The 24,214-nt window shown below is 36.4% G+C and overlaps 2 protein-coding genes and 2 non-coding genes across 4 annotated transcripts; 3 read left to right on the top strand and 1 right to left on the bottom strand.

Moving 5' to 3' along the window:
- The first annotated feature begins 1,909 nt into the window (after nucleotides 1-1,909).
- On the top strand, nucleotides 1,910-4,359 carry LOC149131995 (heat shock protein 70 B2-like). Its single transcript, XM_089365736.1, has one exon. The coding sequence runs from the start codon at nucleotides 2,294-2,296 to the stop codon at nucleotides 4,121-4,123; it is 1,830 nt and encodes a 609-aa protein (XP_089221862.1). The 5' UTR covers nucleotides 1,910-2,293; the 3' UTR covers nucleotides 4,124-4,359.
- A 988-nt stretch (nucleotides 4,360-5,347) lies between these two features.
- Nucleotides 5,348-5,511, top strand: LOC128249980 (U1 spliceosomal RNA). Its single transcript, XR_008266122.1, has one exon. It is a non-coding gene; the product is annotated as a U1 spliceosomal RNA (small nuclear RNA).
- A 2,710-nt stretch (nucleotides 5,512-8,221) lies between these two features.
- Nucleotides 8,222-8,385, bottom strand: LOC128249974 (U1 spliceosomal RNA). Its single transcript, XR_008266116.1, has one exon. It is a non-coding gene; the product is annotated as a U1 spliceosomal RNA (small nuclear RNA).
- A 2,312-nt stretch (nucleotides 8,386-10,697) lies between these two features.
- On the top strand, nucleotides 10,698-24,083 carry LOC128249921 (dephospho-CoA kinase domain-containing protein-like). The gene is made up of 4 exons (XM_089365735.1): nucleotides 10,698-11,129; nucleotides 18,778-18,981; nucleotides 20,013-20,100; nucleotides 21,821-24,083. Exons 1-4 carry the CDS (start codon nucleotides 11,018-11,020, stop codon nucleotides 22,104-22,106), a joined length of 690 nt encoding a protein of 229 aa, XP_089221861.1. The 5' UTR covers nucleotides 10,698-11,017; the 3' UTR covers nucleotides 22,107-24,083.
- The last annotated feature ends 131 nt before the right edge of the window (nucleotides 24,084-24,214 follow it).

The raw sequence follows: 24,214 nt of genomic DNA, 5'->3' as shown, positions 1-24,214 counted from the left end.
CACTTTAGAGTGTGTAAATTACGATTGTATCGAAGTTTGTTGTGAAAAGAAAAGATAAAACTTACAACGTACATATATACCGCCATAGATCAGATATATTTTCATTTCTATATATATATGTGTGCGTGTGTGTGTGTGTGTGTGTGTGTGTGTGTGTGTGTGTGTGTGTGTGTGTGTGTGTGGCATGTGTCAGTACGTATCTTTATGAGTCAAGTAAATTTACTTTTTCATGTTAGATTCCGGTATTATCGTCAACTACAGATTCTGAAATGTATTAATAGGAACTTTCATTTTAAAATTTCACTCACCTCTCTGACAGCTATGAGTACAGAAAGCCACTTCGCGTGAATTTTCAGAACAAACACGGTGTGTGTGGGGAGACACATCTGTAGTAATGCCGTATAATATGTACGTGTACCTTATTCAATGACATATAGAAGTAAATCTACTAAACTTTCATGTGAAAATAATTACAAAAGCAGTATTAAAATCCTTGTCGTATTTGTTTCATTCCGAGTTACACACACTCCCTTCTTACTCGCATCTTCAGGAAGCCAATTACCAACCCTGGAAGCCAATTACCATCAACAATATTTTTAATCTATAACTATAGAAATGCATTTGCTTTTTCTCTGTATATTTTCAATGAGTACTGACTTGTGCGATATATGAGTATCCAAATTCTTTGTGAAGCATTGTGTATCAAGGAATAAATATTCAAATGTTTCATTCTTTTGTTTAAAGACAACAGATCATAACTTTCGACAGATTTTGACTGTTATTTCTAGCGGACGCGGTGATATTCACGTGGTCGCTTGGTGATGAGTTCGTAACTGAAAATGCGAATTTGTTTCTTAAAGCAGCATTTCCGTCGTCAAACATAAACATTGTACAACACAAATATCAGAAACCATGAAAACTATCAGAACAAAAGTAAAAGTTGCGAGAAGCGATATACGATGATGGGAAAAGAACGTGAAAGGCGGTGTTTATTATGACGTTTGATAGTAATATCCATTCATCAAACATCAATTCCACTAAAAGATGGAAATTCTCAGCAAATGTGCTATACAAATTTTCGTCTATATGTAAAACAAGCCTATTCAATTAGTGAAACCACGAATGCAGTGAAACCACCTTTTCCTCCGTGGATGTCAATAACAATAGAAATGCCTTTGCTTTTTCACTGTATATTTTCTTCGAGTACAGATTTGGGTACTTCTAAAGCAGCGCGGACCCGAACGCGCAGTCGCGCGTCCGCGCTAGCTAGTCTTGAGTGGTCGATCCTAACCCTAACCCTATCCCTAACCCTAACCCTGACCCTGTCCCTATCCCTAACCCTAACCCTAACCCTATCCCGCGTGTGCAAATGAATACGTGTTTAGGGTTAGGGTTAGGATCGACCACTCACGACTAGCTAGCTCGGACGCGCGACTGCGCGTTCGGGTCCGCGCTGCTTTAATAGTACCCAGATTTGTATCCGAACTCTATGTAAAACATTCTTTATCAAAGAATAAATGTTCAAATGTATCATTCCTTTGTTTAAAGACAACAAATGATGACTTTCGGCAGATTTTGACTGCCATTTCTAGTGAGTACGGTAATGTTCAACTGGTCGATAGTTTAAAAGTCCCGAAATGAAAATGCGAATTTGTTTGTTATAGTAGCACTTCGATCTAAAAACATAAACAAAGTGCAACACAAAATATTTCAAACTAATAAAACTATCAGAACAAAAATAAAAGTTGCGAGAAGCGGTAAATGGCAAAAGTACGTGAACGACGATGTTTATTATTTGGTATGACGGCAATATTCATCCATGAAACAGTGTTCTTCTACTAAAAAACACAGATTATGAGTAAATGTCCTATACAAATTCATGTCTATATGTAAAAGAAGCTATTGGAATTAAAAGGAAACTTCTGGAACGTTCCAGAAACCTGTCGCAACTGGTAGAACAACATCGAAATGAGTAGAAAGCACTGGTAATGACGTCACAGTGGGAAGGGGGTGTAACTCTGCACTATATATACAGCATCGCTCACACAGCTTGTCAATCAGATTCTACAGAAGCACTACTGTGAACAATTCGAGACAAGAGTCTCAGCTGCGAAACATTTATCTCAGTTATACATACGTTGAAGCAACACTCATCCACATATAATACATTTATATATTCTACTGATACAACTGAAATACAAAGAAAAGAGATAAAAGAAGAAAGAAAGAAATTCTCAAGTTTTATACTGCAAATTTTGAGCGAACGACAGAAAGAAGAAGAAGAAGAAGAAGAATGGTAAAAGCACCTGCTATCGGAATCGATCTAGGAACAACCTATTCTTGTGTAGGTGTGTTTCAACACGGTAAAGTGGAAATCATTGCCAACGATCAGGGAAACAGGACAACACCAAGCTATGTGGCTTTCACCGATGCCGAAAGGCTGGTGGGTGACGCAGCGAAAAACCAAGCGGCCCTCAACCCTGAGAACACGGTGTTCGATGCCAAACGTTTAATTGGACGTCACTTTAACGATACGTCCGTACAAAGCGACATGAAACATTGGCCATTCCGAGTGGTGAACAGAAACGGTAATAAAGCACATGTACAAGTGGAGTACAAGGGAGAGCAAAAGCAGTTCTCAGCCGAAGAGATTAGCTCGATGGTATTGAGTAAAATGAAGGAGACAGCCGAGTCGTATCTGGGCTGTAAAGTGAAAGACGCAGTAGTAACGGTGCCAGCTTACTTTAACGACTCTCAGAGACAGGCAACGAAAGATGCAGCTAGTATAGCTGGTTTGAATGTGTTGAGAATCGTCAACGAACCAACGGCCGCCGCACTCGCCTACGGTCTCGAGAAAAACTTATCTGGTGAGAAGAACGTTCTGATCTTCGACTTGGGCGGTGGTACATTCGATGTTTCCATCCTGACAATCGACCAAGGATCTCTTTTCGAGGTGAAAGCTACAGCTGGCGACACACATCTCGGAGGAGAAGACTTCGACAACCGGCTCGTTGACTACTTTGTCGAAGAATTCAAGCGTAAACACAAGAAAAATCTGAAACAAAGTCCACGCTCTATCAGACGTCTGCGTACTGCATGTGAACGAGCAAAACGAACGCTATCGAGCAGTTCAGAAGCTTCAGTAGAGCTGGATTCTCTGTATGAAGGCATTGATTTTCACTCGAAGATTTCCAGAGCACGCTTCGAGGATCTTTGCAGTGACCTCTTCCGATCGACTCTAGAACCAGTTGAGAAAGCTCTGCGAGACGCCAAACTCGATAAATCCAGCATCGACGACATCGTGTTGGTCGGTGGATCGACACGCATTCCCAAAATCCAGAAATTACTTGCCGACTTCATGCAAGGAAAACCCATCAACAAATCCATCAACCCAGACGAAGCTGTCGCCTACGGAGCTGCCGTACAAGCTGCTGTTCTGTCTGGAGACACGAGCGATTGCATCAAAGACGTACTACTTGTAGATGTAGCACCGTTATCTCTTGGAATCGAAACGGCTGGTGGTGTGATGACCAAACTTATCGAGCGTAACAGCAGAATACCGTGTAAGGCATCCAACGTATTCACTACGTATTCAGATAACCAGCCGGCTGTTTCCATTCAGGTGTTCGAAGGAGAAAGAGCAATGACAAAAGACATTGATATGGATGCCAATGGAATACTCAACGTTTCTGCCGTCGACAAAAGCACCGGAAAAAGCAACAAAATTACCATCACCAACGACAAAGGTCGTTTGAGCAAAGAGGAAATCGAAAGAATGGTCAACGAAGCTAAACAATACGAGGCAGAAGACGAAAAGCAACGCCAACGTATTGCAGCTCGAAACCAGTTGGAGCATTACATATTCAGTGTGAAACAAGCACTCAATGAAGAGAACGGCAAACTCTCCGAACAAGACAAGAAGCAAGCAGTGGAAATGTGTGAACAAACTTTACAGTGGATAGACGACAACAGTCTAGCAGACACGGACGAATTTACCTACAAACTTCAGGAAGCACAGAAAATTTGCTCACCTATCATGGCCAAACTACACACATCGTCTTCTAACAATAATCATTGCACATCACAAGCGTCCAATGATCCTACCATTGAAGAAATGGACTAGTATCTTATTCACTCATACCAACATTTGATAAAATACTGTGATATATCTATTACTCAGTACTCTTTTCATACTAAATCACTTTATGTGATTTCTTAAATTATTCTCATTCGTATCAGTTCAACAACATTGTGAACTTTCATAATTTATTCATTCATCCCATTCACATTTTGTAAAACAATCTCCAAAATATTTTGTATGTATTTTTAGAAGAATATAATTGATATTTTATTTCACAAGAGTCTCGTCGTTATTTTATATTCGTTTATTTCTTGTTTCATATGAAATATTACTCGTATGATTATGCATGCTATTCCTTGTTGTTTTGTTGCAAGTTTCTTTTAAAAATCTTCAGGTAATTTCTACAATAAACAAGTAGAAATGTTTACCGGAGAGGAAGCATAAGAGCCAAAGGCGAAGTAGCTAATGGCGCTTTAGTGAACCTTACATTTGAAGACGCCTATTTTGATTCCTTATTGACAAATGTCATTCGATATCAATAACCCTGTCTTTACAATTAACTTAATCAACCTAGGATTTCCGTAAAAAGACTAAATTTCATGACAATAACCTATTAACATTATACGTGATTAGAATAAGTGGCTCTCACTGTATTTCTGTCACTCAGCTACAAGAATATAAGTGAGAAATATACCAACAAGATTCGTAATTTATATATTTTTAGTTGTAATTTTCACCCTTTAAAAACAAGAAAAGAATTGACAGTACATTGTTAGAGAGAAGCCACTTTTCTTTCAATGAAGCATATAAATATTACATCTAAAATCTTATGCTAATAATTGCCAAATATACATATTTACTGAATCATATCAGTACTTTCAAGTAAGCAGCAAGAAATTCACCGAAATATGAAGTAAATTACAAGATATTATTAGCAAGAAAGCACATGTCTATAGCTGGTTCTTTTCAGTCATCAATAATTTGTCATATTGATTAGACTTGGTAAATTACTTCCCTTGAATTTTGTTGTGTCCTACAACTGAATGCATTTTAGAGAGAGTTTAATTGTTAAATATATATAATAATAGTTAAATAAATGAAAATATTGAGAGAAAAGAATAGTAAATGATTAGATTAATAAAAATATTTCAGGACTTTTTAAATTTTGCGACGGAAAAAATAAATATTAAGAAATGTTACTGATATAAAATCAGTAAATGGTTTTAATGAAACCTGTGTATAATCAAAATTATAACTTGGAAAATCATACTTACCTGGCACAGGGGTAAACCATGATCCTCAAGGTGGTTCTCCCAGAGTGAGGCCCTTCCATTGCACTCCGGTTGGGTTGACCTTTGCGATCGCCCCAAATGTGGGCGACTCGGGTGCGCTATTTCTAAGTGTGGGGTCTGCGTTCGCGCTCACCCCGTAAATCAAACAAAGAACAGAATTACCCTCCTCTAAGCAGTGTCATCAAGCAACACGAATAATTAAAACTTCTGTTGCATAAATATGGTGAATGGTTTGACTGCTATTTCTACAAAGGGCATAGTATATAATAAGAAGCAGAATCTATGCGGTTACTGAAGCGGCTAGAAATAGCAGCCAAATATAACTCGATATGTTACTATCTTAAAAAGGAAAACATTGCTAAGCTGCAAGAAACAGCAAGCAAATTTCCCTCATATCATCGTCTTAATAACGAACACAATGGAGTGTGTGATCTTAATATAAATTATAAGTTGGTAGACATGTCAAATGAGCACCCGACATTATATTTTTCTTTCAAAAATTTTTTCGAATTATTGTTTTACGATTTTGCTCAATCACCCATTTTTTAAAAATCCTTTATTTATTTATTTTTACATCCTACGTGTTAAAATACGGAGATTAAGATTCTGAAAATAAGCCCCCATCCTTCCGCTTTTGGAAACCCATCGACCATCAGAAAAAACATTTTTAACTTGCCGTTCAAGCATGCGTAGAGGCCTACTTCTGAATCAACACACATGTGAGTGAGTAAGTGAGAGAGAGAGAGAGAGAGAGCGACCTCAATATGATCACTGAACATGCTAGAAATAACAGCCAAATCTAGCGTATTATATAAAAGAAATCAAGTATTTGATAGTAATAGTCCACTATAAGAAAAATATGAAGATTTCGATTCTTAAAAATATTTTTTCGTCTCCGGCATTCGCCCGTCTGGCAGAAGTAAGGAATGTATCAGTACAGTTGTTTTTGCTCTTTTCCCAACCGCCAACCGTTCCAGTAACCTGAAATTGCATAAGAATCTGTGGAATGTTGCCATGCATGCAGAATGGTGTTTCTTACATTCACAGAAATATTAGAGAATTTTTTTTTTTCTAGCGCTCTTTACTGTTCGATGAATGGACGAAAACATTCATGTAACCCTGCTTTCTTCGCTCCGTACTGGCTGAATGAACGGGTTATTCTATTATTAGTATTCTTGTTTACATTGAAAATAACGTGGAATTAAAACAATAAGTAACACGTAGTATCAAAAAAGGTTTGTCAGTCCGCCTCATGATACCAGCGGACAAAATGGGACAGCCAGTGGGGTTAGTGGGTGCAGGCGATGCACTGGAACAGTCACTTTCACTCATGGGGCTCGCACATGCGGATAGCTATCTCAGCCCCGAGAGTATGTGAACCGGTATGTGGTCTGAGAACGCTCTCCACTACCCCAGGATCGACCACAAACCTATCAGATTGCGACCGATACTTCGACAATTTGGCTATCTTTCAATAAAGGCAGAGGCATTACGAAAGTGTTTGTTCGGCAATTTCCGTACAAACTTTTTATGTCTTTAATTTTTCTTTTCAGTTGAATCGCTTATATTTGTGTATATATGTATGTTTATGTGCGTGTATGTATATTTGTGTATGCACAAATACACATACATATAGAGTACTTATACATACATACACGAACACATAATGCATACACAAAATCAAAATATAAATATAGCGATTCAGCTGAAAAGAAAATTTTAAAATTCAACGGAAACTACCGAACACTTTCATTATCCCTATCCCTTTATAATCCAATAGTTGTTTATAAGCGCAGGCGTGGTTGTTATGCTAAGGTGGCTTGCTTCCCATTCTAGCGGTATTAGGATCAGTTCCAGTGCGTGCCACCTTGGGCATGTGTCTTCTACTATAGTCTTTGGAAAAGAGGACACTGTCAACTAGAGTATATGAGCAAAGATGGAAGGAAGTGATGAAAAAGGTGGGTGCTAGTTGCCCAAATTAACCATCGAAGAAATAAAAAATTATCTGCTGGGCCGTATAGGCTGCTCGGCTGGAGAATGTAATTTCTTTACTATTTTAAAAATAAGAACAAAAGACGGATCTGTTTTAAGTTCTCATTAATTTTTTTTTTTAAATTATCAAATTGTACATAATAGTCAAAATCAAATTGTAAATAAGCACGATCTCATTCATTTTATGTAATTGTTTGTCCTGTACTGTACTCATCTATGTTCGATCCGTAGTGATCATAATAAAGATTCATACTATAGTCTTTGCACGCCCAAATGATTGAATGAGTTTACTTTCAAGAAGTGTTATGCGATGGGATGGAGGATATTCTGAAAACCAGGACAGCAGACGTGTTGAGCACACATCCACTATTATTGAAAAAATATATATTTCGGCGCTCTCTCGTTTTAAGTACATTTATCTGCAGGATTGATAATAAAACATCCTTCAGAAGTTATAAAAATAAATTTTATAAAGATAATTAATATACCTAATTTTATTTTGTATTAAGATATCCCTTCTCTACCCGTTTTTCAGAATGACCACCCCACTCAACCTCCGGTGGTTTTAAACCCGGACGTTTGTCGAGCCAACAGATGAAACAAAGGTGACTTCAACGTAATGACTCGATATGCTAGAAATAAACCCAAATCTCTGAAAACTAAGCTAATCCAAAATGTAAATATTTCGAATCATGCCTCTCACCCATTCGAACGAACCCCCCACCGAAATATCGAGTAGGTCGAGGAAACACAAACGTAAAGAAATTTTGCAGATAGGGGTCCTATCATTTTATGCATTTAGGAATTAAACGACGGAAGTAGATGGAAGGGAATATTTCTGTTCTTTGTTTGATTTACGGGGTGAGCGCGAACGCAGACCCCACACTTAGAAATAGCGCACCCGAGTCGCCCACATTTGGGGCGATCGCAAAGGTCAACCCAACCGGAGTGCAATGGAAGGGCCTCGCTCTGGGAGAACCACCTTGATGATCATGGTTTACCCCTGTGCCAGGTAAGTATGATTTTCTACGTAAAAATTTTCAATATAAACAGTTTCCATTAAAACTATTCACTGATTTTATATCAATAACATTTCCTATTATTTATTTTCTTCCAGTATAAAATTTAAAAAGCTCTCAAATATTTTACTAAACAAATCATTTACTCCTTTTTCCTATATTTTAAAAAGTATTTCTATTTAATTTACGTACATTATATGTATCTATTAATTAAATGCCTTTTAATAACTGATTCAGTTGTAATCTACGACATTATTCAAGGGAGGTAATTGAATAATTCTATCGTGTTTATCATAATTTATTCTTGATGATTTTCACTCCTTTTAAGTATTCGTGTTATTGAAATTGAAATACTTTACGATGTGCTATATTATTCCTGATCAGAGAACATACTACTACCTACATGCATCTCTTTTGTCTTAAATATGTATTTTAGCGTACCGAGTTCGCAATCTCATTTTGATTGTCTTTTAATTTACTATCACACTTCTCATAATTTACTCGCAAAACTGTGGGGGAAGAAACCACACAGTCTCATTTTCTTTCCGTATAAATATTCATTCATAATTAATTCATTGTTAAAATGTAATATTATGGTGTTAACTGATAGTCTAGTGGCATACCTATACAACTGTGCACCGCCGATTTTTGTTACTCCATAACTTTCAGAAAAATTTATATCTTTTAATGAAATTGTCTCCGAATACTTTTCAGATGGTGTAGATCACTATTATATCGGAATTTATTTTGAAAAAGTTTTTCGGGGGTGGGAGAGGAGTTTCAGGTAATCTCCAGAAGTCTCCTTAGTTTCCTCTAACTTTAAAAACTGGATATTTTTAGTGAAATTTTCTACAGATATCTCACTGTAGCTGAAAAATGTTTCGGTCGCATTATACCTCTTCAGCGAAACATAATAATTATTCTTTTCTACTCTAGGTATGTATGTGTATGTGTTTGTGTGTCTGTATTTATCCCCCCAACATCGCTTGACAACCGATGGTGGTGTGTTTACGTCCCCGTAACCTAGCGGTTCGGCAAAAGAAACCGATAGAATAAGTACTAGGCATCCAAAGAATAAGTCCTGGGGTCGATTTTCTCGACTGAAGGCGGTGCTCCAGCATGACCGCAGTCAAATGATTGAAACGAGTAAAAGAGAGTAAAAGAGAATAAAGAGTATCAAGTCAAACGGCACATTGATATGAAATTAACAAAACTTGACTAAATAAAATAAAAAGAAATTTAACATAATTTATAATCTGTAGGTTTTTCACAACCTGCTGGAGTGTCTTTGTGATATATTTACTCACCATGCAATTAAAGAGAAGAAATTATTGTAATTAGTCATTACTCATTTTACCCCATTTAGATGTCATTTTTTTTTTTGAAACTTGAAAATGATCAAATTAAACATTAATATCGGAAAAAATTGGCCTGGAACCCAACAAAGAAAAGAATATTGTTTGTTAAACACTAAAACTTAGCAGCCTCATTAAAAATCGGATCAAAGCTGAGGAAAAATTTCTTGAAAAAAGAGGACCTGCCACCTGACTATGTTTTGAACACTTTCAACCTCAACAACAACTATGCTAACCAATCTTTGCTTCTGAAGACGATGCAGCAGTACAAAATAATGATGATGTAATGCTTGTAATGCAATGATTTCAAACGGGTACAAAAATAGCTAAGAATCAGAAGTTACTCATTTTGCCCCACCCTCCTATATTAACACTTTGCTGTTTATTTAACCATTAGCACAGCTCAGAGATTTCTCGTGAACTATTTTAAATTCTCAAAGACTCAAGCTGGACCAGAGTAGACGCGAACCAGCCAACCTATGTGCATGCGAGCGTCTGTTTCGTTTTATGTTTGCAAAACTATGCACGTTTACGTGCATGCATTCCTTAACAGTCTGTAAACTCTGTGAAGTTCTAGGTCTCAAATCACACGGTCGAATATCTCGGCTGGTTGGATTAATCGATCGATCCTCATAATATATCATATTATATTATGTTCTTCTGATGAGCTAAGATAGCACTTTGTTATTGTTTTTTTATTGATTATGTTTTGAATCATTTTATTTCATCTTCATTTCACATCTACTGATTTTTATTATTACCTTTTTAATATTTCAAATTTTTCTTTTATTCTTTAAACAGTCTTTTTAAAATTTACCAATTTATTCCATTCATTAATTTTTCTTTCTTTTTTTTTCTTTCTTTTCTCTTGTTTTATCCTTCAATGTTTTCTCATGAAGCTTTATCAGTTTCGAATTTTTGCTGGGGTACACATTTAGGTCATCACCGGAAAATTTTCGTTTTTTTTACTACCTTACCTTTCTAGGACTTCATTCTGTAAACCTTTCTTCCTTATTTAACAACTTCGACAGTTTTAACACAAAATATCTCACCAAAAATACCAAAGAAGACCAAACATTACTGAAGAATTTCTTAAAATAAGGAAAACAGGCTGAAAAACCTATAACAACATCACTTCTACTTTCTCATTTCAAACAAACGGCGGTCTGAGAGAGAGAGAGAGAAGAAAAGTTCGATTGAAATCGTATTTTCGTTTAATCGCAAACTGTAATTTCCTTGTCCACACCTTACTCGTGGGTTTATAAGAACACTACAGCCATGTATATTGTAGGCTTAACAGGTGGTATAGCCTCAGGAAAGACGACTGTCACTGACATGTTGAGGAATCTTCGTTGTAATGTCATAGACGCTGAAGAAATTGCCAACCAAAGTAAGTCCTCCACCCTAAAACTATATACACCTTCCAAACAACTCTTGTCAAACACCCACATATATTTCTTTTTCATTAATTACTTTCTCTTTGATATAAAGAATTTATTTTACGGGACACTGTTTAAAGATATTCATTATTATTATTATTGCTATTAACACTACTTTCTAAGTTCAAATGCTGCTGAGGTCAGCTTTTGCCTTTCGTCCCTTTCAGGGTCGATAAAATAAGTATTTGTTGAGTACTGTGGTCAGTGTAATTGACTTCTCTCTCCTCTTAAAATTGCTGGCCTTTAGAAAAAAATTATTATTTTATTATTAACATATTGCATCATCACCGAAGACTTTGTTTTCTTGACGGCTTTGTCAGTTAATTCCTTCCAAACCTTTTTACCTTTAATGAAGTTAAAAAAAAAAATAATACTAAACCCTCGAAACCTTTTATTTATTGTTGGACTATGAAGATATTGGTGGGGGGTAGTTTTTAAGATATTTCATAGTAAGTCAGTGTATTTGAACCTATATTTTTATAACCATAGCAATAAGCACAAACACAGTAATATTAAAAAGTTCTGTTCATCCCATGGTGCTGAAAGGACTAAATACTGAAACATCGCCGTCTTTTAACTGTTTCATGCTATTTTGACAACTGGTATTGTTTCGAATAAAGGAACAGCTATAGTTCTGGGTTTGTTCTCGTCGGCAACCCATGATGAAAGGCGTCATGGCCTTGACCACCACAGCTTTTCGTGTGTACATCAGGGGTTACATTTTAATGCATTCTACCATATTTAAGACATCTTTCTGTGAATTGAGATTTGGCTGCTATCTCTAGCAGGTCGAGCGATCGAATAGAGACTTTTAAAAAAGAAAACAGTACCAAAATGGGCATAAAATATACTATTTTCGATATAAACCCACATGACCAGAACTAATCACTGTCTTGATCGATTTCTTGGTTGATTGGTTATTTTATCTTAGGTCAGCCATGGTCAAGTGACCGATCATTTAGAGGGTCTCCCTCGATGTCTCATACGATTCATTAATTGGTAACATTACAGCCCTTTTCAGTTGTTCATTAGAAAGATATTTCAAATGATTGCAATATTCATATCATAATTTTCTAATGATTTAGTTGTCTTTGATATAGAAAGAACAACCTTCCTTTCGGATTAGCATTTTCGCCCTCTCTCTTAATGATATATATATCAATGAATTTCTCTTAATCTCACAGCAATTCCAGAACTCCTTAGTTCATCATTCTAATATTTCTTTTCACAAGTCATGTCCCCTCATTTATAATAGCATGGAAATGAGTGCGTGACATCTAAAGGTTTCCACTCCATTAAAAACGAGGTGGAACTAATATGTATATTCCGTTTGTTTTCGGTTTTATTCAAGAAACTTTAGTAGTGCCATTCGAACTGAAAAAATACAGTATTATTTTTCTTAATGGTGATAATAATGGTTACTATCATTTTTACCAATAATACTTCATAGAATTAAACTAAACTGCCTTCAGTTAGTTTTGAAAATCTTTGTCGTTTCTGTGTGTGTACCTTACTAACTCAGCCCTTGCGTTTGTTTTGGGTTTCAGGGTTCAAGAGGTCAAATTTTTCATGCTATCTAGTTTATTTGTTGACAAAACCTGATTGCTGTCATTATTTTTTAAAATTTTGTATGTCTGTTGAAACATCGTAAATGGAGAGTAAACCAAAGTAAATAAATATGAAAACGAAAGCTAAAATAATGTTCAGTGAAAATACAATTGGCGTGTTTATTTTTCAAACGGTGTATATTTTTAAGTGTTTCATTTTATACCATCGCCTGTTAAAGCTGCAAAGTTCTTTTTTTATAGTAGTTTATTGATGTAATTTCAAATTATTTCTCAATATCTATTACGTTTAGATTAATTTTTCACATTTTCTTCAACACTATCTTTTGACTTTTGGATTTCTTTTTCAATCAAATCTTGAACCGTTAAATTCTGCAAGACATTATGACCTTCACCTTTTGCCATTGAGTCACGTGGATTAACATTCAATCTACTAGAAATAGCAGTCAATTCAACTCTCAAATTACACCTTGGCATGCAAAAAAAAAAAAAAAAGCATGGAAGGACACACTGGCTAATGTCGTCCATAGTACTCTATATCTGCCAAAAAAAAAAAAAAACCCCTGATGATGATGACAATGCTTTGATCATAAGGTTTTGATTAGTCAGCGCCGACTTAAAATTACGAACAATCCTTCTGTTTGATGTTTTGTTAAAATGGTACAATTAACGAGAATTGGGCATTATTTCAATTCCTTTTCCCCCACTGCTTTGTTTCAAATCTAAAGCAATTTATTATTTATTTTACTTACTGTTGTTGTCATTCATTGAATTGTTGTTTTTGTGTAGCCCGAGGTTAGCTCTGACCAAGCAGACCCATACCGAAAAGCCTTCCAGTTGTGACCATCCTATCTTTTACTTTGTAGATATAGTATATCAAGGACTACATACAATTTCCAGTGCATCCTTTATATTTCTCATGATGGTAGAGTGTGATCTAAGGGAGACTTGGGTGCTATTACTAGCTACTCGAATGACTGCATAGACGCCTTTTTTGTAGGTTGGTTTCAAGGTCAGCCTGATAATACAAACCTGTGATCAAATGCACTTTAGCTGTGATCATCCCATCTTTATAGACATTTTATTTCAGACGACATGAGCCATTAATCTTCTTCAGATGTTTTGCACAGAGCTTGCACAAGTGGACCTACATAGTCTTGGCTGGTAAACATTGTCCTGCAGTGCAAATTGCATGAAAATTTTCTCACTTCCATGCATTCTCCACATTCAGCAACCTCTCCTAGTAACATAGTAAAATTTCCATACTTCTTTCTTCTTGGGATCTGTGAAAGCAAGTGCATCACCATCATTCTATACACACTTTTCACTTTTCCTCAGTGACATAGTCATAGTTAAACTGTATCTAAAATAAAGATGAGACGGCCACAACTGAAATGCCTTTGGTCATGAGCCTGCTAACTCTGTTAGGGATGATCTGAGGTTAGACAATAACAACAACACTGTCTTTGAATCATGAATAATACAAAAATGGACTATATACCTGTTGTAATTTAGTTATCTATAGTCCGATGATATTTCGGAATACAATTCCTTCTTCAGATGGAGTTGCTTAGACTCCATCTAAGAATATCTGAAGAAGGACTATGGATAACTAAATTACAACAAGTATATAATTCATTTTTTGTATTATAGTGCATTGTTGTACCATTCAAAACTTTTTATTCTTTACAAGCAATACACAATGCTTCAAGTGAACTACAATACTCTCCTATGAATAATACATTTGTTAGGGGTTACACTTAGTTATTTGACTGACAAACTGCATGTCAAGGATCTGTCTGATTAGAATTGGCTTGGAGCTGCAACATCATCATTTTATTTGATGGTTTGCTCATTCAGGATTGACCAAAATATATATACCACAGAATAATGTTTACACTAATTGCTTTTAAATTTCCTTTATACATCTGAATATCTCTCATAAATTGTGTATCTTCTCACAACACTCTGTCTTGCCTACAAGACAACAGAATATTGTGTGACGCGACAATTCAGTGCATAGACAATTCAGCACAGGGCATCTTATTGACCTTGGGTACTCTGCGTAGCTTTAATACTGAGATTGAAAGGCAGGAGCGAATCATGCCTACCTAATCTACAAAAAGATTAAATATTTTGCATTTTATGCATAGTAATCAGCATTACCTTCATAATTTTATTGAACTGGGTGCATATTTTGCCAGAAAAGGAAAAATGTTGCTATCGATCTATTTTATTCAGGGAGTTTGAAACAGGAATGAGTTATGCGGCCACCACTTAGAGTTGCAGCTATTCCACTTGATGCCATTGCTATGGCAATGTTTCATTTGGTGCAGTTTAGCCAGAAAAAAAGTTGATGAAAAAATGTCTTGCCAGTTCTACCTGGAGCATCCAGATAGGAAAAAAACCCTCCTCTTTCATTTTCAATGCTCGAAATAATGGTCTTATAAACACTCAGCACGTCCCTGGTTTCATATGGGTGTGTGGATATATGTTTTTTTTTTTTTGCTGGTGTTTGTTTCATGTATATGTATGCTTTCTGCTTATTTATAGTTAATCTATTCTATGACTGTTGTGTCTGTAGGTTGCATGTGTTTTAGATATGCAACAAACACCAATATAATGTACTAATAAATGACATATATTACATGTGCTGAATTGTCGGTACTCCAGAATATTGAACTGTCCAACCCTTAAAAAAATATGTTTAACTTTTATATGATACGTGTCAGATTTTCACTAACCTTTAGGATATAAATTGTAAGTTTTAAGTGTTAGGAAAATAGATATACAAAAATAAATAAAAAAGACTAGGTAACCATAGCTACTGTATTGGCTGGTGTGTAAGACTTGGTCTCACATAAGACAAACTCCTCCTTTATCTTGGCATCCCATTTGTTATACAGTCAGTCACATTAGATGCATGTCAATTCTTTGTTACCTTTAAGAATTAAAAAGAAAGTCTTATTGGTGCAGAAGTGGCTGTATGGTGAGAAGCTTGCTTCCCAACCACATGGTTCTGGGTTCAGTCCCACTGCATGGCACCTTGGGCAAGTGTCTTCTACTACAGCCTTAGGCCGACCAAAGCCTTGTGAGTAGATTTGGTAGATGGAAACTGAAAGAAGCCCATTGTATATATATATATATATATATATATAATTATAAAATATGGTAATTAATCATATATCGATTAATATCGATTAATTATCATGAGGCCAGCACATCTAAAGAATCAAAGAGATTCAGAAATAATATCTGCAATCTCAGGGGATTAAGGTACATTTTAAAAATTAACGTTGACCACTAACGTGGACAATTAATGTGCTAGAAATAGATCACATCTTGTGTCTATTAAGACCTAAATTGCTGTCCACGTTAGTGGTCAACGTTAATTTTAAATATATATATATATATATATATATATATATATATATATTTGTTTTGCAAGATTTGTGATCATACGCCCCATAATCCAGATGTCACCTGATGTCTGTGACAGCACGGAAGATCTCAGCAGGATCAACGACTGCAACAACACTTGCAACCTGACAGGGTGTATAGTGGGTAGCATGGATGTGGTATCACTATACCCATCTATCGACGTGGATTTTGCAGTGGAAAAGTGCGTGGAGATGATCAACGAGAGCGAAGTAGAGTTCGAAAAAGTCAACACAGAAGAACTGGGCCTCCTACTTAGATTGACATATGACGATGTATATCTAGATAGATACGACCTTAGAGATTTCTGCCCTAGTAGACGTCTAAGAGGTAGACCACCCGCAATTACCTCTATGGCTAGGAAGACCCCTATAGAGAGATGGAGTGGATGGACCAGAGCCATACGGACCCCCACTAATATCCACCAGGTAAAGAAAATGATCGCACATGCACTAGGAGCTAGTATAAAGGTCACCCTAAAAGGCCACACCTTTAAATTTAACAACAAATTATACGCCCAGGACGAGGGGGCAGCCATCGGTGTTAGTATCGCCGGTGATGTGGCCAATCTCTTCATGGTATGGTGGGACAGAAGGCTTAAGGAACGCCTGACACAGAACTCCATACTCGTGAATATGTACTCTTGATATGTCGATGATATCAACTTAGTGGTAAAGACACCCCCACAAGAGAGTACTCTGGAAATAGAAATAGAAACTAAGACTATGGAGAGCATCCAGCAAATAGCTAACTCCATCCACCAGAGTATTAAAGTTACGATAGACTACCCTACTAAACACCCTAACCATAGATTACCTGTATTAGATACTGAACTCTGGCCAGAAACTAAGAACAATAAAACCAGAATCCTCCATTCACACTATACAAAACTTATGGCCTCCAACTACCTGATCCACCGGAACTCGGCTGTTGCGGACAATGCCAAATTCAACATATTGATGGCAGACCTCGTCAGAGTAATGCGAAATGTCTCCTGCATGTGCGACCCTACAGAATTAAAGAGACATATACAACATTTCGTCCACCGCATGCAGTTCTCAGGTTACAGCCATAAAGAAAGGATCAGGGTATACAAAGGAGCTATGAAGAAGTTTGAAACAATCAAACGCAACGATAGGAATGGGATTTGCCCACTCTATAGGAGCAAATCATGGAACACCATAGAAAGGACTAAGAAGAAAATAGGGAAGGCAAGCTCATGGTATGATAGCCACAAGTACCAGAGCGTCATGTTCGTCGACACCACCCCTAGAGGCGAACTGGCGTACCGCTTTAGAAGGGCCCTAGACAAACTTAAGCTAAGAATTAAGGTTGTTGAAAGGCCAGGCAACCCTATTAAATCCCTTATCAGTAGAACATACCCTTTCAGTAGAACCCCCTGCACTGATAGGAACTGTATCGTATGTAGATTTAGCCCACAAACGAACTGCAAAACCAGAAATATGGTCTATAGTATAAGATGTACAGAGGGACGATGCAGAAATAAGACAATGACATATGTAGGCGAAACAGCAAGGAGCATAGGGGAGCGGGCAAACGAACATTGGAGGGAACTTAAGGAAGGGAAGAACTCATCAGTTCTGTACCAGCACGCTGAGCAAGAACATAGAGGCTCAATCAACAACATAGAAATTAAAATCTTATCTACACATAGCAGTGATGCAGCACTTAGACAAATTACTGAAGCTACACACATAATAGAAGAGAAACCTAGCCTGAAGAGGAAACTAGAATGGAACACTAACAAACCACAAACCGTAGCATGTGACATGTTACCCATAAACCAATAATAATATGAACAAAGTATAATACAATACATAGATAAACAAATGGAATTAAATACTACATACGTTAACAAAATTTAATTAAACACAAAAAAAAAAAGCACACACACACACATGAACAAATAAATAAATAAAAACAAATACAAACGAACACGTATTAACAGAGTATATAGGTGATACAGACACTCCCCATACACACATGCACTTACAAAAGACACAGACACATTGAAGGACACGCATGCGTAGACACATACAATAGGAATACAAAATACAAAATGGCTGATATTTAGCAAGGTGAGACACACATAAGAAAGAAGGAAACAAAGGACCACTGATGAGGTCACAGAAGTGTGACGAAAGAACTCTGGCCGAAATAAGATTAAGATTAATGTAATATAAAGCTGAAGCAAATTAACACCAAATATACAGTGCGTGTGTTTTTATTGGCTAAACTGGCAATATGACCATCCCCAAGTACAACAACATATATATATATATATATATATATATATTTGTGTGTGTCTGTGTTTATCCCCCCCCCCCCCCCACCACCATTGCTTGACAACCAATGTAGGTGTGTTTACTTCCCTGTAAATCATTTTTGGGCTAGTTTGAATAAATTCTTGTTTTATATCCTGGTGTCAATGCTAAAGACTGAGCTATTTCAAGCAATTTATCTACTTCTGTAATTATTAAATTATCAAATTTCACCAATTTCTTTTCAATATATTTCTTTTTGTCATTTGAAAATCTTTTTTTTTTTTTTTTTTTTTTCCTGTTTCAATATTTAGTTCTAAAACCTGGAGGAGCTGGATGGAAAAAAATCAAGAAATATTTTGGACCCGAAGCCTTTCTTGATAACGGTGAACTTAATCGCAGGTACATTGCCAACCTTACGTTTAGTAAACCTGAAAAAAATCAGCTCTTTATTATGTTGATCCAGCCCCTGATCCGGAGTCATATAATGTGGAAAGTTGTAAGGATGTTCCTTTGTGGTAAGTACCCTTGTTTTCATCATCATCATCATCGTCGTTTAACGTCCGCTGTCCATGCTAGCATGGGTTGGACGATTTGACTGAGGACTGGTGAAACCAGACGGCTACACCAGGCTCCAATCTGATTTGGCAGAGTTTCTACAGCTGGATGCCCTTCCTAACGCCAATCACTCAGAGAGTGCAGTGGGTGCTTTTACGTGCCACCCGCACGAAGGCCAGTCAGGCGGTACTGGCAACGGCCGCGCTCAAAATGGTGTATTTTACATGCCACCCGCACAAGAGCCAGTCATGGGGCACTGGCAACGATCTCGCTTGAAAGTCCTTACACATGCCGCGATACTATTTAGTTTAGTACTTCTTTCAGCTTCACATTCTGTGTCCAAATGCAACCAAGGTGAACTTTACCTTTCAGGTGTCAATAAAATAATTGCCAGCAAAGTAATGGAGTCAATGTTATTCTCATGCCCCTTCCCCTAGAAATTGTTGGCTTTATGTCAAAATTACTTAGTTTAACACTAAGACAGTGGATTGGTAGTATTGTTACAGCATCAGAAAGACACATACATAGATATAATCATCATCATCATCATCATCGTTTAACGTTCGCTTTCCATGCTGGCATGGGAAGGACGATTTGACTGAGGACTGGTGAAACCAGATGGCTACACCAGCCTCCAATCTGATTTGGCAGAGTTTCTACAGCTGGATGCCCTTCCTAACGCCAACCACTCAGAGAGTGTAGTGGGTGCTTTTACGTGTCACCGGCACGAGGGCCAGTCAAGAGGGCAACAGCCATGCTAGATACATATACGTATATATAAAACGGGCTTCTTTCGATTTCCGTCTTTCTAATTGACTCATGAGGTTTTAGCTCAAGGTGTCATGCAGTGAGACTGAACCCAGAACCATGTCATTGCTAAGTAAGTTTCTTAACCACATGGCCATACCTAAACCTGTATGTTACTTTTGTAATATTTCTTCCTTGTTTCTGCAATCTAAGAATTTCTTTGAATGTCTCCTTTTTATTCCAGGTCATCAATTTGTTATAATTAACATTCCATTGTTATATGAAAATAAGATGATGATATCCTACATGAAATACACAATTGTCGTTAACTGGTAAGGCAACCCCTATTTTGATTTCCCTCTTTGCAACTTAATAATGTCCTTCATTGTTTTGGGGTGTGCGCATATGTAAATGTACATGTGTGTGTGTGCATATCTAAATGTACGTGTGTGCGTGTATGTAAATGTATGTGTGTGCATGTGTAAATGTACGTGTGCGTGTGTGTAAATGTACGTGTGCGTGTGTGTGTATGTACGTGTGTGTGTATGTGTATGTACGTGTGTGTGTGAGTATATGTATGTTTTTACAGTTCTATATTTAAGAGATGAGGAATTATTTACATTATTTACATTATCTACATTTGACGGATATTCGTCCTCATCTTGTTTGTTGTTAACACAACGTTTCGGCTGATATACCCTCCAGCCTTCGTCAGGTGTCTTGGGGAAATTTCGAACCTGGGTTCTCATTCCTATCGATGTTACTATTATTATTATTATTATATTATTATTATTATTAATCAAGTCGCTGCCGTGAATCGAACTCGGAACCTTGGGGTTAGTAGCCCGCGCTCTTAACCACTACGCCATATGCCCGGGCATATGGCGTAGTGGTTAAGAGCGCGGGCTACTAACCCCAAGGTTCCGAGTTCGATTCACGGCAGCGACCTGATTAATAATAATAATATAATAATAATAATAATAGTAACATCGATAGGAATGAGAACCCAGGTTCGAAATTTCCCCAAGACACCTGACGAAGGCTGGAGGGTATATCAGCTGAAACGTTGTGTTAACAACAAACAAGATGAGGACGAATATCCGTCAAATGTAGATAATGTAAATAATGTATGTTTTTGTGTATATGTACGTATGTGTGTATATATGTATATATATATATGTGTGTATATATGTATATATATATATGTGTGTATATATGTATATATATATATGTGTGTATGTATGGATATGTATGTATATGTGTATGTATGGATATGTATGTATATGTGTGTGTATATATATGTACGTATATGTGTGTGTATATTTGAGCCTAACTGTTAGTATGCATTTGAGCCTAGCTGTTAGTATGCATTTGTGCCTAACTGTTAGTATGCATTTGAGCCTAGCTGTTAGTATGCATTTGAGCCTAACTGTTAGTATGCATTTGAACCTAACTGTTAGTATGCATTTGAGCCTAACTGTTAGTATGCATTTGAGCCTAACTGTGAGAATGCATTTGAGCCTAGCTGTTAGTATGCATTTGAGCCTAGCTGTTAGTATGCATTTGAGCCTAACTGTTAGTATGCATTTGAGCCTAATTGTTAGTATGCATTTGAATCTAATTGTTAGTATGCATTTGAACCTAACTGTTAGTATGCATTTGAGCCTAACTGTTAGTATGCATTTGAGACTAACTGTTAGTATGCATTTGAGCCTAACTGTTAGTATGCATTTGAGCCTAGCTGTTAGTATGCATTTGAGCCTAACTGTTAGTATGCATTTGAGCCTAACTGTTAGTATGCATTTGAGCCTAACTGTTAGTATGCATTTGAGCCTAGCTGTTAGTATGCATTTGAGCCTAGCTGTTAGTATGCATTTGAGCCTAGCTGTTAGCATGCATTTAAGTCTGTGTTAGTGTGTGCTTGGGTCCATGTGTATATGTGTCTGTGTGTGCTTGTTTATGGTTGGGTTTATTATTACTCCTACCTGAATAAGTTACTGTCTTACAAGTGGTTGCAGCAGGTGTAACTCTTATCTTCTCTAACCGTTTCAGCACTGAAAACCAGCAGATTGAACGGCTCCTGAAACAAGGCGACATTACAGAAATGGAAGCCATGTCTCGGATTAAGATTCAGATGAACTTATTCAAAAAAAGTGATCTAGCCACATTCATCGTTGACAATAGCAGCAGTCGTGAGTACACACAGGAACAAGTGGAGCGTATTGTCCGTCTGTTACGTGCCTCGAAAGCCCAGTGGAAGTCGCGTTCAATTTTCCTCCTTGGCTTTGTTTCCCTGTCTGTGGCAGCAGCTGCTGTTTACTACACTAAGTTTAAGTAACACTAATTCCAGCTGCTAGTCTTAGGGGAAAGGGCAGGGTCTGGGATTCTCTTTGTTTGCGGTGTGGAGCATCTAAAAATTTTCTTCCATTTTTTTTTTTTTTTTTTTTTAGCAAAGTACCTGTTATTAGTTATTTCAATAATAGGTTTTGATGAAACCTAAGGTAGTGTTAAATAAAGCTAACATTGTTTCCCTAATCTCTTTTTATTAATTAATTAATAAATTAACTACATTTCCAGAAGCATGTTTTGTTCTTGCTTCCTAGATTCTTTGAATATCGTAGCTTCTTGTGCAACAGAAAAAAAACCTCTTCATAAATTAGGGTTTAAGCTCACAGCTCTTAGTAATTAAAAAACACAAGATCTTTTGTATGTGGGTGTAGGTGCTATGCTATAAAACATTAAATCCAGTAAGCCAGGAACTGCTTTAGTTGCTCTAAACTGTAGCTCTGTTACTCGTTGCTGTTACATTAGATTGAGAGCAACTTCACATCATCTGTTAGTAAATGTTTTGAACAATTTTAAAACATTTAATCACTGCTGTGTTCTAGACATCACTATAACTTCAGTTTGCTCTCAGCTTCACACTAAATAGTATGTCTGTTTTGTGTAGTGTTTAATTTTTGATTTTCCTTTTCAGTTTTGAAATTCATATTGTTGGTTAAAAAAAAACAAACAAAACATATGTGAGTGGACTGTCTACTTGAATGATGTTATAAGGAAACAATATATGTTTGATGTATTCATCCAATCCATGCTAGCATGGGAAAATAGCCGTAAAACAAATGAACAATTACAACACTAAATATTCTACAGCTATTTTAGAGAACAAGTTCTTCCATTCTGTACTCAAGAAGTACCATTTATTTATATTTTTTTTATCATTTCTTTATTATTTTTTTTCTGTTGGTATTTTTTTAGTGAATTTACATCTGTTGTGTCATTTTTAACATTACAGATTGTATAATTCTCAATTTGAAACGTTTTGTTAATTTAGTAGAGGTTGCAAACTTGATCTCATGTTGTTGATGAGAGGCCATGATCGTTGATAGCCTCTCGGACATACAGGAATAATTTGCTTGTTAAGGCAATAATAATCCAGGATTTTGGCTTCTTGGAAGACACGTTGTGAAATTTCCTGCATGTTTGACAGTCAGGTGTAACTACCTTTTAGAAATTTTAACTAATACTCAAACAAATCAACTTAGATTTGAATTTGGAATCTCAGAAAAAGGAGAATCTTATTGCTATTTACTGACTTAGGAAGCCAAAACTCTAAGAATGTGTAGGAGAGGATTACAGACCAATGTCTTGTAATAATCTGTCTAACAATTTGATCTCTTCCACTTTTTACTGCAACTTTACAGAGGCAATTTCCGGGTTATTCTGACATTTTAATATTGCTCCTCTTCCATTTAGATGGTTTTTTTTTTTTTTTGTGTTTTCAACAAGACTATTCCTCAATATATTTATTATCACTTTTAAGGCAGCAACTTGGCGGTATCGTTAGCACTCCAGGTGAAATGCTTAGCGGCATTTCATCTGTCTTCACGTTCTTAGTTCAGGTTTCGCCAAGGCTGATTTTGTCTTTCATCCTTTCGGGGGTCGATAAAACAAGTTCTAGATGAGGACTGGAGCCAATGCAATCAACTCACCCACCTCCCCCGAAATTGCTGGCCTTGCGCCAAAATTTGAAACCAGTGTATTATCACTTATTCAAGAAATATCTTGTACTTAATGACCACCACAATATATTTATTTATCTATTTATTTGTCTTAGTCTAATGCTAACTTAAATTCCACTCAGACAATGAATTGAGCATTTAGACATGAACAGCAAACAGTTTTTTTTTATTACTATCATGAGATCTTCCAAAGAACCTTAGTTGTTTTTTTTTTAATTTAATTTATTTTGATTTATGTTTTTTTTTTTTTACAACTTGAGGTTTATGAAAACAAATATATTTATTTACAAAAATTGTGCCAACTTTTGTTCTTTTTGTAAAAAAAAAACATATTTATATACATATATTTATACTTGTTATTTATGCGTTTGTTATAGGCTGCTCCAACTGCAGTGTTTATCATTATTATTATTATTATTATTAT

Source organism: Octopus bimaculoides, chromosome 18 (assembly GCF_046866305.1).
Source record: "Octopus bimaculoides isolate indiv1 chromosome 18, ASM4686630v1, whole genome shotgun sequence".
Lineage (NCBI taxonomy): Eukaryota > Metazoa > Mollusca > Cephalopoda > Octopoda > Octopodidae > Octopus > Octopus bimaculoides.
This window is presented reverse-complemented; position numbering and strand designations above follow the sequence as displayed.

Coding starts and splice junctions, on each gene's coding strand:
- LOC128249921 (XM_089365735.1), top strand. CDS start 11,018: ATGTATATTGTAGGCTTAACAGGTGGTATAGCCTCAGGAAAGACGACT. Junction 18,982..20,012: donor TGTAAGGATGTTCCTTTGTG/GTAAGTACCCTT, acceptor TTTTTATTCCAG/GTCATCAATTTGTTATAATT. Junction 20,101..21,820: donor TACACAATTGTCGTTAACTG/GTAAGGCAACCC, acceptor TAACCGTTTCAG/CACTGAAAACCAGCAGATTG.
- LOC149131995 (XM_089365736.1), top strand. CDS start 2,294: ATGGTAAAAGCACCTGCTATCGGAATCGATCTAGGAACAACCTATTCT.